Here is an 11,744-nt window from a genome sequence, read left to right as displayed (position 1 = left end):
GGGAGGTGGGGCACCTAGGTGGCTCAGTCCGTTTCTACTCAGGTCATGATTTCCTGATTCATAAGTTTGAGCCCCGTGCCAGGCTCTGTGCTGACAGCCCAGGGCCCAGAGTTTGCTTCGGATTCTGTGTCTCTCTCTCTCTCTGCCCCTCCCCTGCTTGTACTCTGTATCTCTCTCTCTCTCTCAAAAATAAAATAAAACATTAAAAAATTAAAAAAAATATTCCATGGAGGCAAATACCATGTAAAATGAATGAAGATTATACCTTGGTGTGCTCAGACTCTACCAAGAGTTATTCACTGTTTCTTTTAATTTTTTTAATGTTTATTTATTTTTGTGACAGAGAAAGAGAGAGAGAGAGAGAGAGAGCGCGCAGGAGTGGGGGAGGGACAAAGAGAAAGGGAGACACAGAATTCAAAGCAGGCTCCAGGCTCTGAACTGTCACTGCAGAGCTTGATGCAGGGCTCAAACTCACGAACCATGAAATCATGACCTGAGATGAAGTTGGATGCTTAACTGACTAAGCCACCCAGGTGCCCCTTATTCACCATTTCTAAAAATCATGTCAGCGACAGCAATTCTGCTGTGGTCTTCAAGTCTTCAATTGGCATCTGTAGCTATTGATTTTGGGGCCATGCTTCTCAACTGTAAGGTGTATGTGATCACCTGGGAATCTTGTTTCCCACTCCTTCCCTCCCCTTTCATCCTCCCTTAGAATAGAAAAGATATTTGGGCAATAAGATCTAAAGAATCAGAAGGAAGGGAGAGGCTGACATAACAGAGGGGGTGGATTAAAGAATGAAGTTCTTTAGAGGGTAGGAAAGAAGAGCATCCAGGCCCAGGAAAAGGACCTGGTCTTTGGTGAGAGGAGTTGGTTTTTGTAAAAGTGGGGAAGGAGAGAATGACTGGAGGTGTGTGGGTAGATTTAGAACCATGGCAGCAAGAAGTTGAAGGATGTAACATTCCCTATGTCCCACCCCTCAGCCACAACATGACTAGCCACCTTTCTGTCTTCAGCTTCTCTCTGTAGAGCTGGCCTGTGGTAGGGAGAGGCGTAGGGAAATCGGACTGACCTCTCTATCTCCCAGGGCAAGTGCTTTGGTAAATAATATACAAGTAAGGTATTATTACTATTACTACTATACTATTGTTATTTTTTTTCCTTTAGATCAGCACTAACCAATAGGACTTTCTGCAATGATGGAAATCTTTTATTTATTTATTTATTTATTTAGTAATTAAATTATTTTAAAAAAGATTTTAGTTTTAAGTAATTTCTCCACCCAACAGGGGACTCGAACTTACAACCCCAAGATCAAGAGTTGCATGCTCTACTGACTGAGGCAGCTGGGCACCCCAGAAATGTTTTACATCAGTGCTGTTCAATATGGTAGCCACTAGCCACATGTAGCTATGGAACACTTAAAACATGCCTAATGCAACTGAGGAACTAAATTTTAAATTAAATTAAATTATTTGATGTAATCCCCTCCCCCCAACGTGGGGCTTATGACCCTGAGGTCAAGAGTCACATGCTATACTGACTGAGCCAGCCAGGCACCCCTATTTAATTTTAATTTATTTAAATTAATTAATTAATTAATTAATGTTTATTCATTTTTGAGACAGAGCAAGCATGAGCAGGTGAGAGTGGCAGAGAGAGAGGGAGACACAGAACTTGAAGCAGGCTCCAGGCTCTGAGCTGTCAGCACAGAGCCTGACATGGGGCTTGAACCCACAAATGGTGAGATCATGACCTGAGCCGAAGTCAGACGCTTAACCGACTGGGCCACTCAGGTGCCCCTTAATTTATTTAAATTTAAATAGCCACATGTGGCTAGTGTCTGTTGCATCAGAGAGTCCAGTGTTGTGTGTTTTCTGCCTCTATCTCCGTGTGGTTCTTCAAAGATGAGCCCTGTCTATAGAGGGCAGTGTCATTTGTGGCCCAGAACACTGGGTTAGGAGTAACACCAGAGTTCAATTTCAGCTGTGCCCTTGGTGACTCTGGGTAGTTCACTTCCTTATCTGGGCTCAATATCTTCTGTTCTCTTCAGGGGGTGCAGCGAGTGGATCAATAGAGCTAAGGGTGTAAACTGTGAAGGGCTACACATTGTGCATACAGGGGCTGATCCACATCCCTTTACCAAGAATGACAGAGTGCTGTGCCAAGGGTGTCTTCCCGAGATGCCTCTTCAGAAACCCTTTGAGAGCCAGATCTGTCCCCCTCTGTTGGCTGTTCCCTTCTCTGTGGGGCCCTTCAATGTTATTTGATTAATGTACATTGGCCTCTAGCCCCACAGGGGTAGGGCAGTGTAGCTGTTTTCTTGCTTTTATATCTCTAGGGACTAGCACATACTAGGTTCTCAGTAAATATTTGTGCAATGAATGGATGAAACAAGTGCTAGTATCTGAACTTAGGTGTGATTTAAAAGCTCACCGAATTCTGTAAGTTTACAATATCTAATATTTTACCTTTTTTATAGCAGTGGAAATATTGGAAAATAACCAAATACCCAACATAGGGGGCTGGTTTAATTAAACGATTCTTTAAAAACTTTTTTTAAATGTTTGTTTATTTTTGAGAGAGAGAGAGACACAGAGAGAGAGAGAGAGAGGGAGGGAGAGAGAACAAGTGGGGGAGGGGCAGAGAGCGAGGGAGACACAGAATCTGAAGCCGTAATCTGAAGCAGGTTCTGTGTGTCAGCACAGAACCTGATGCGGGGCTCAAACACATGAACCATGAGATCATGACCTGAGCTGAAATCGGACATTTAACTGACTGGGCCTCCCAGGTGCCCCTAATTACATGATTCTTAAGATGTGTTATGCCAGAGAGTATTCAATGCCACAATAAATGGTGTATTTACTTTATATTATTTAATGAAAAAATAAAAACTGAAGGTATACTATAATTTTACTTTGTAAAAGTTATATATTTATATGCATAGGACAAGTTTGGAACTATATATATATGAACAATGATTACTATCACTGGGTGGGATTAAGAGATGAAACACTTATCTTTCTTTCTTTCTTCCTTCTTTGTTTTTGAGAGAGAGATAGCTCAAGTAGGGGAGGGGGAGGGATAGAGAGAGAGGGAGAGAGAGAATCTCAAGCAGTCTCCACACCCAGTGTGAAGCCTGACGGTGGGGCTCAATCTCATGACCGTGAGATCATGACCTGAGCCAAAATAAAGACCTGGATACTCAACTGACTGAGCCACCCAGGTGCCCCTTATTTTTCTTTCTAAAACATCTATTTGATTTAAAAAATGTATCTAATATTTCCAAAAAAAAGCAAAAATGTAGAGACAGTAGATCAATGGTTGCCTGTGGCTGGGAGTGGGAACGGGATTAACAGTAAATGAGTCTGAGGGATTTTATGGAGAATCTGTAAATGTTCTACAACTGATTTGATTTGCATCACTTGGTAACATTACTAAAAATCCTTGATCTGTGCACTTGAAATGCATGAATTTTTATGATATGTAAATATGCCTCAATAACATTAAAAAGTCTTTCTTTCTTTTATATATATTTACAGATATTCTTTTTTTTAAGTTTATTTATTTTGAGAGAAAGAGATGTGGGGGGGGTGCAGAGAGAGAGAAGTAGAGAGAGAATCACGAGCAGGCTCTGCACTGTCATTGCGAAGTCTGTTACAGGGCTTGAACTCATGAACTGAGATCATGACTTGAGTGAAAATCAGGAGTCGGACTCTTAACTGACTGAACCACCCAGGTGCCTCTATTTATATGTATCTTTAAAAAAATTAAAGCAACGCACAAGTATTTAAAGTGCTCTATTCCCACACCTAGCTCTACTTTCAAAGCATAACAGTAGTAGTTGGTGTTTAACCCTGTCTAGCCTTTTTTTCTACACAGAATCCAAGGATAACATACACATTATAGATACATATTTTTTGCAACTCTCTTCTCTCTCTAGACATACACTGTAGGGCACGATAAAGTTAACAGTAGCTGCTCTGGGATATGGGATTAGGGGTGGAGGGAGTCGAATGGGGGTGGGAAGGGAGAGGCACACTTGAAAGTTTTAGTTTCTTTACTTTCCTGTCATTTGCATGTTTTTGTTTTTGTTTTTTTTTTTTTTTTTTTGGTCAGGAATGTTTGGAGTTATCAACCCAATAAAGATATTGGAATAAGTGATACCATTGAATGCTTCATGCCATGCCGTCCACCTATTTAAAACAATTTAGAAATTAATCTAGTGCCAGGCACTATACTGAGTGCCTGAGATATACTGTCTCATTGAATCCTTATAACAATCCTACGAGGTATGCAATACTAAGGTCTCACTTGACAGATGAGTTAACTAAGACCTGGAGAGACTGATTCACCAAGGTCGCACAGCTAGTATGCACGGAACCCAGACCTGTATACCACAGCATCTCTTCTCCCTGAAGCAGATTCATGTTCTTCTTGGAAAGCCCAGCTTTAATGACCTCATTGCATGTGCATGTGTAGTCCTCCCTAACCCACTCATGTCTTCAAGGTGCTTACAGTCTGGGGAGGTGACAGTCAAAACAATTACGATCTGGTGCTCTAAGATCTAAGAACCTCAAGTACTCTTTCAGGAGGGTAAAGAAAGGTGAGGGCGATTGGAGGTAGGGGCAGGTGTAGAAAGGGATTTGAGGCCTGGCTCAGGTGGCTCAGAAGTGTTACAGATTCTGGTAACTACAGTGTTGAAGTTCAGTGTGGCTGGAGGGTTAAGGTGGCCTGAAGGAGGGACAAAGGTAAGGACAAGTACCTTGAAACTTAAGGCCAGATCACCAAACTTTTTAAGTTGACTTAGAGTATTCATATTTTATTCCGTGAATGACACAGAGCTGTTAAAATATTTGAATCTGGCGCGGAAGGAGCTGTTGTGGGGGATCCCTCCTGGACTCCCAGCTCTCCAAATCCTGTTGCTGGGTGGTCAGGTCATTTCTACCCTAGGCTGGGAACTCCTTTGGGGCAAGGACCTTGTGTCATTCACCTGTGCATCTTATCCAGCACAGCACCTGGTATGCAGCAGGGGCTCAGTAAGGGGCTGAACTGGCTGGCAGAATGCTGTACCAAGAAAGTGCCCACGCGTGATTCTGTAAAATAAAAAAGCAAAACTTCATTTCTTCCCTAGCATTGCCCAGGTAGGTGTCCAGCCAGTCTGACCCAACTATAAGGAGGTCAGAGAGGTCCTGGCCTCAAACTCAATTCCAGGTAGGTCCACTGGGGTGGGAAAAGGAGAGGTGGTTGCTAAGCTGCAACTTCTGTTCAGTACCTGCTATGTGGTGGGAGAATTCACACCTATTGTCTTTTTCCATGTCTCCAACAGCTCCTAAATCGGAATTATTGACCTAGTTTCCCTTACCATAACACGGACTATCAGAAAGGTTCTCTAATTTGGTCAAGGTCACACAGCCGGTAAGCGTAGGAGGGGCGGAGGCTGGGAGAGAATCTTTTAAGTCAAAGCTCACTGGCCTCTCCGTCCTTCACCTGGGGAGGCGTAGCGGAGCCTACTCGGCGGCATAGCCTTTGGGTTTGGGGGGCGTTCCGCACCGGGGCGCAGGGCCGAAGAGGCCCGCTTGCCGCGGCATCCGGGAGCCGCTCCCAGATTCGGAAGTTACGAAGTTTCCGTGGATTTCGCTTGCCTCCCTGCGCAGCTCGTCCCCGCTCCGCAGCAGTTACGCCGCTAGCGCAGCAGGGCTCAGGTGCTGCAGCGGGCGGGGGCCTGGCGCCGGGAGAAAGGCGGGGACGCAGCTTACGTAAGCGTCCGCTCGCAGGTGCATGAGGCCTCCACCAGCGTGTGGTCCCTGCGCGCTCCCAGGTGCGCAGTTGGCGCAGGCGGCGGCGCGGAACGGCGCCGGCGGGCGCTGGCTGGCGCTCTCAGGTACGGCAGAGTGCGCGTGGAGGGGGCGCGCAGCGAGCGAAGGGGCGGGCTTTCCGTTCCCCAGCAGCCGCGGGGCCCGCCCCCTGGCTCGGCCAATGGGCGCGCTGGGCGGTGTCACGTGCTCGCCGCCGCCGCCGCCGCCGAAGCGGAGACCGGAGCCGCGAGCGCCACCAGGGCAGCAGCCGCCGCAGCCGCCGCCGCTGGGCAGAGGAGCCGGAGACGCGGGCGGACGAGGTGGCGGCGGCGGCGGAGCGGGAGCGGGGACCGGGCGCGGGCAGAGCGCGGCGGCGCGGGTAGGCTGCGGCGGCGGGGTAGGCGCCTGCGCGGCGGGCCGTCCCGGGCGGGCGGCGGTTAAGGCGGCGGTTGAGGCGGTTGGCGGAGCCGGCCCGGGCCCCGCATTGTTTGTTGTGCGTCCTTAGCAGCAGCGGCGGCGGCGGCCGCGGCGGCCCGGGCGGAGAGCCGGGAGCAATCCTGGCCCCCGTGGCTCCGGCATTGTGGCCGCCGCTGCGGTGCCCCGGTCGCTTCGGGCAAGGGCAGCGGGCAGCCTTCCTCACCTTCGTGGGGACGGGGTCCCGGCCCCGAGCGAGGGGAGGGCGTGGGCAGTGTGGGGGGACCCGGCGCCGGGGCTCTGGGTAGGATGGAGGGCCAGGGGCTCCGGGCAGGTGTTGGAGGACGTTGGGGGCAGGGGCAGGGAGCGAGGCTTCGGGGGGCTGGTGGGGGGGGTGGGCAGACTGGGGGGGAGAATGAAGGGTGGAGGGATCCGGCCCAACGGGGCTGGAGGGCCTTCGGGCAGGTCCGGGGGCCCACTGGGGCCAGGGCGAGTGCGAGAGGGATGGAGGACATTGAGGCGTGTGGGGGGCAGTCTGTGGGGGGTTCGGGAGGGTGTGAGGGAGGCCTTGGGGACGGTAGGGGCGAGTGTGATGGGCATAGAAGGAGATTAGGGACTCGAGGGAGGAGTAGAAGAAGCGGATGTCCCGGTTGGGGCTGCGTGTGAGGGGCAGGAAGAGGGGGCAGACAGAAGGAAGGCCACCGGACAAATGTGAAGAGAAATGTGGAGGAAGGTGTCCAGGTAGGGGCTAGTGTGGTGGGGGAGAGAGGGACCGGAGGTGTCTAGGGAACTCTGGAGTGATGGTGAGGGAAATGGAGGTTTCCAGGCAGGAGGTGTGTGTGAGGGTAGGCCCAGAGGCTTCTGGAGACTTGTGAGGGATGTGAGGACTGTATCTGGCCAGCAGGTGTGTAGGGGAGACAGGAAGGAGGCAGGAGGGTGTTGAGGCTGGACAGGTGGGCCATGTGAAGGAAGGGCATGTTAGAGGAGAAGGCAGGTGTTAGTGTTGCTCTGGGGAGATCAGTATGGGGGGGAAGGAGGAAGGCGATTGGAACAGGGCCAGAGTTTGAGAGAAGTGAGGACACTAGAGTAGGGTGATGGGCAGTGACAGGAGATGTCTGGACAGGAGGTGTGCAGGGTATTTAGCGGGTAGCAGGAGGAGTGAAATGGAGGGTGTTCTTGTGGGAAGTATAGATGTAGGTGGGGGAGCAGAAAGAGGAAACTTTGGGGTTGGACATCAGAGCGGACAAGTGGAGTGGGGTATGTGTGAGGTAGAGGGCCAGAGGTGTGTGGGGTGAGGGGAATGTTCTTGGAGTGGCTGCTGAGGTACGAAAACAGATGGAAGGAAATGTTTTGGGGGCAGGAAGTGTGGAGGGAAGTTGGGGAGGAGGGGGGTGGTACGAGTGTGAAGGGAAATCAGTAGAGGGAGGTGGTAGGGGATGGGTTGGGAGGGGAGGGATGCAGGTCTAGAGTACAGTGTGTAGAGAGAGGGAAGTGTGGCTTGGGGGTGCTAGATTTTGTCTGGTAGAAGGGGTTAGGCAGGGAAGAGAGGAAAGAAAGGCGGGGAAGACAGGATATTTTTGGATAGACGATGTAGAAGAATGCATAGTGTCTATAATGGGGTAAAAGAAGAGCAAGGTAGGGAGGTGTGTGAATGTGTCTGTGACTAGAAAGGGGTAGGTTCTGTATGGTATTGGGGTGGTGGTAATGGAAGCAGATTACCTAGGTTTAGGGGCAGGAAATAGACTATTCAGGTTGGAGGGAGTTAGGAAAACAGGTTGCTTAAAAGAATGAAGGAGCAGGATGCTGAAAAGTGAGAGATTGGAACACTTTGAGTCTTGAGAAATTAAGAGAGCCAAAAATTTTAGGTCACTGGAAATATAAGAAAAGGCAGAGTGCAGAAGTTGGAAAAACAAAAAGCAAAACAAAAGAGGGAATTACATTCTAGGCATGGAACTGAAGTGTGTGTGTGAGTGTGTGTGTGTGTGTGTGTGTGTGTGTATGTGTGTATGTATCCAGGAATGATATTAATGAAAAATGGAGGACATTAAGCCCTTGTACCATACCTGAAAGTTCATGCCTCTAGGATCAGAGAGATCAAGAAACCCGATTTTAGTTCCAGAACTCTGTGAATGGGGAAAGGATAAGGGAGAGCTCAGTAGTACACACTCCCAAGTTTGGAGGAGGTGTGTGGTGGGATATTGTCCTAGCACATTGGCCTGACAAGTGGGCAAGTAGAAGAGCCATCCAGGGTTGTTTGGAGTGTACCACAAGTGAATAGAAATAGGATTGTAGCAGGTGCAGGGCAGGTGTCTTTGTGAAGATACTGCAAGAGAGCAGGGCCCGGTGTCAGTAGCCTTTGAAGGCTATGTATCAGGGAGGAAGGGATACCTTGGTGCAGTGTCTCAGCTTCCCTGGTGCTTTCTGGGTAATGGGGCAGTTTTCAGGCTTTGAGTGATGTAATATCTGAGTCCCATGCTAGAGGCAGACAGAGGTAATGTACATCCAGCTCCTAAAAGTGGCAGCAATGGAGCTCTGAGATTCTTTAACTCCCTTTCAGGGTGCAAAGAGCTGATCCTGGTTTGTCGACTTTTTCTCCCAAATAGTTGAAGAAAAATTTAGTTGGAGGCTGTTGGATTTTCTGGTATTTTGATTTGAGTTAGGGAGTATATTGTTAGCTTTATTGAGGAAAGACTTTTGGGTTGTGTGGACATAAAGCCAATCAGCTTGCCAAACACATAGGAAATAACCTTCAGGGGTTTGAGCACAGATATTTCAGTGCAGGTCTCATTCAGTGTTCTGTGGCTTGTGTTAGATTCTTTGGGATTTGGAAGGATTAAGGAAACTACTTTGAGACTGCCTTAGTAAGCAGGGTTTTCTAGAATCTTGAAAAACGATTTCCCTTTTGACAGTAGAAAATTCAGTCCTGTCAGATTTTGCAAAAAAAATAAATTATTTCATCATGTTGCAGAAATAACTTCAATTATCGCTTTGAGAGCTTCATGTAGTGTGTAATGTAGTACCTAGTATGATTTCAAATAAAAGGGCTGCTTTGATACCTTGGGAAGCTTTCTGGGTTGATTAGTTTTCTCCGTTTGTCAATTTAGGAAGTATCTTAATGCAGCCATTGTATGTTCAGATAAAAAGTTTGAGTGGAAATGGGAACCTTGCCTAAATATAATGAGGGCTGAGCAGAATAACACATTTTAAGTAATCTGAATCTGTAAATATAAATATTTAAAAAATAAACTGGGAGCTAATCATTTTTTTTTTTAATTTTTTTTTTCAACGTTTTTTTTTTTTTTAATTTTTTTTTTCAACGTTTTTTATTTATTTTTGGGACAGAGAGAGACAGAGCATGAACGGGGGAAGGGCAGAGAGAGAGGGAGACACAGAATCCGAAACAGGCTCCAGGCTCCGAGCCATCAGCCCAGAGCCTGACGCGGGGCTCGAACTCACGGACCGCGAGATCGTGACCTGGCTGAAATCGGACGCTTAACCGACTGCGCCACCCAGGCGCCCCTCAACGTTTTTAATTTATTTTTGGGACAGAGAGAGACAGAGCATGAACGGGGGAGGGGCAGAGAGAGAGGGAGACACAGAATCGGAAACAGGGGAGCTAATCATTTTTAAAATCCAAGCTTGAAGTGCATCATGAAGGCAACAAAATAATGCTCTGAAGTCATTGCTATAAGATTTTATTTTTGGAGGGAAAGGTTTTTAAAGTATAATACACCTTTCATTGAAATTCTTTGCAGTATTTTGAGATTTGATTTTTGTATAGAATGTAATTATCAGGAACATGTTTGACCCCTTTGGCTCCCTGGCAGAGAATTTGAGGAGTAGGGTGTAAGATGAATAGAGTGACCTTTGAAAATTTTCTCCAATATGGCTATTGTTTCCTCCTTGTATTTTTTAAGTCCATCGTGTTAGTTCATTTTATTGATTTGGGGCAAGCAGTACTTTCTTGCTCTGAATACTCAATTCTGGAATAGTGTTGTGATTATATGTATTGTTCCGTGAAATTCTGTGGTTTGAGATACATTGTAGGCACTTGAAAATACTGTCCTAAGTTTATGAACCAAGGAAAGCAGGTTATTTAGACTTTGTAGGCTAAATAATTGGGTCTGGTTTTATTTTCGCTGTTGACTTGCTGGACAAGATACTTAATCCCTTAGAGCTTGTTTTTCCTCCAGAAACCTGACTCTATCTACCTCCCATGAGAATTGAGATGGTTTATATAAAACAAGTTTAAGTCTTTCAGGAAGATTACAAGTATGAAAATACAGGGAATAGATGTTATTTCTTTGGTTCCTTTTTTCTTCTTAGCGTGGTCAAGTAATAATTGGTACTTAAGAATTTGGTGTTAGGCGGATTAATTTGTAGTGAGAAACTTGGATAGAGATGAAACTTCTGTGAATGTCAGAGATGTCTGCAAATTGAAATTTGTTCATTCTTGCTCTACTGTCTCTATCTTTCCTGGCTCATTTTTGCAGTTGAGTGTTGGTGCTGATTTGAATTCTTGCATATGAGCAGAAGATTGTGAGAGACATTCTGCGTTGTGGCTGTAGCCCGAGATTGCTTCTAAGCGCAAATTTTCCAGGGATGGAGCACTTCTGTCACTCAGTGAATTCACTTCCTAAATCAGGAATAATAAATACATTTTCCTAGGTATTTTGCAGGAAATCAGCTAATTCTAGGTGACTTGAACAGGAGAATAAAGCTATTCCTCTTCCAGTGGCATTAAGCCTTCTTTTGTTATTACTGTTTTTTGTACTTTTTAATTTATTTTGAGAGAGAGAGCGTTTGGGGAAGGGGCAGAGAGAGAGGGAGAGGGCAAGAGTATCCCAGGTAGGCTCCACACTGTCAGCAGAGAGCCCATCGTGGGCTCAAACTCACAAACCAACAGATCATGGACCTGAGCTGAAATCAGGAGTCCCACGCTTAACTGACTTGGCCACCCGGGTGCCCCATTAAACCTCATTTTTACGATTTATTGAATACTTTTTCCTTTTTCAAGTTTTAATTCTCAAATTATTACCTATTCTTTTGGCATTTCTGACAGGTTATATACACTGTTTGAGGAGGAATGATATTTAAATGCTTTAAAAATGTTTATTAGTTGGGTGCCTGGATGGCTCAGTTGGTTAAGTGTCTGACTTCGGCTCAGGTCATGATCTCACAGTTCGTGAGTTCAAGTCCCATGTCGGGCTCTGTGCTGACAGCTCAGAGCCTGGAGCCTGCTTCAGATTTTGTGTCTCTGTCTCTCTCTGCCCCTCCGCGCTTGCGCTCTCTCTCTCTCTCTCTCTCTCTCTCTCTCCCTCTCCCTCTCCCTCTCCCTCTCCCTCTCCCTCCCTCTCTCCCTCCCTCTCTCTCCCTTCCTCAAAAATAAATGAATATTTAAAAAAATGTTTATTTGTTGTAAAAAGTCTTCAAAATGCTGGTTGTGATTGACATTACAAAAATGTAAATAGTAAGTTGCTTTTTAGACCTTAATTTAGTTGGGCTTGGTAATTCCCAGTCCCGATAATAGT

The 11,744-nt window shown here is 46.7% G+C and overlaps 1 protein-coding gene across 2 annotated transcripts in view; it reads left to right on the top strand.

Annotated features, from left to right (window-relative positions):
• Positions 1-5,766: 5,766 nt before the first annotated feature.
• The window catches only part of LOC125921197 (cytoskeleton-associated protein 4-like), an 80,022-nt gene continuing 74,044 nt past the window's right edge, over positions 5,767-11,744 (top strand). Inside the window, exon 1 of one of the 2 annotated variants that reach the window (XM_049628636.1) lies at positions 5,767-6,178. In XM_049628636.1, coding sequence (XP_049484593.1) covers positions 5,783-6,178 — 396 coding nt within the window. In that variant the 5' untranslated portion in view covers positions 5,767-5,782. The remainder of the gene's footprint in view (positions 6,179-11,744) is intronic. The other variant, XM_049628629.1, reaches the window with a different exon arrangement.

This window comes from Panthera uncia, chromosome D4, assembly GCF_023721935.1.
Source record: "Panthera uncia isolate 11264 chromosome D4, Puncia_PCG_1.0, whole genome shotgun sequence".
Classification (NCBI taxonomy): Eukaryota; Metazoa; Chordata; class Mammalia; order Carnivora; family Felidae; genus Panthera; species Panthera uncia.
This window is presented reverse-complemented; position numbering and strand designations above follow the sequence as displayed.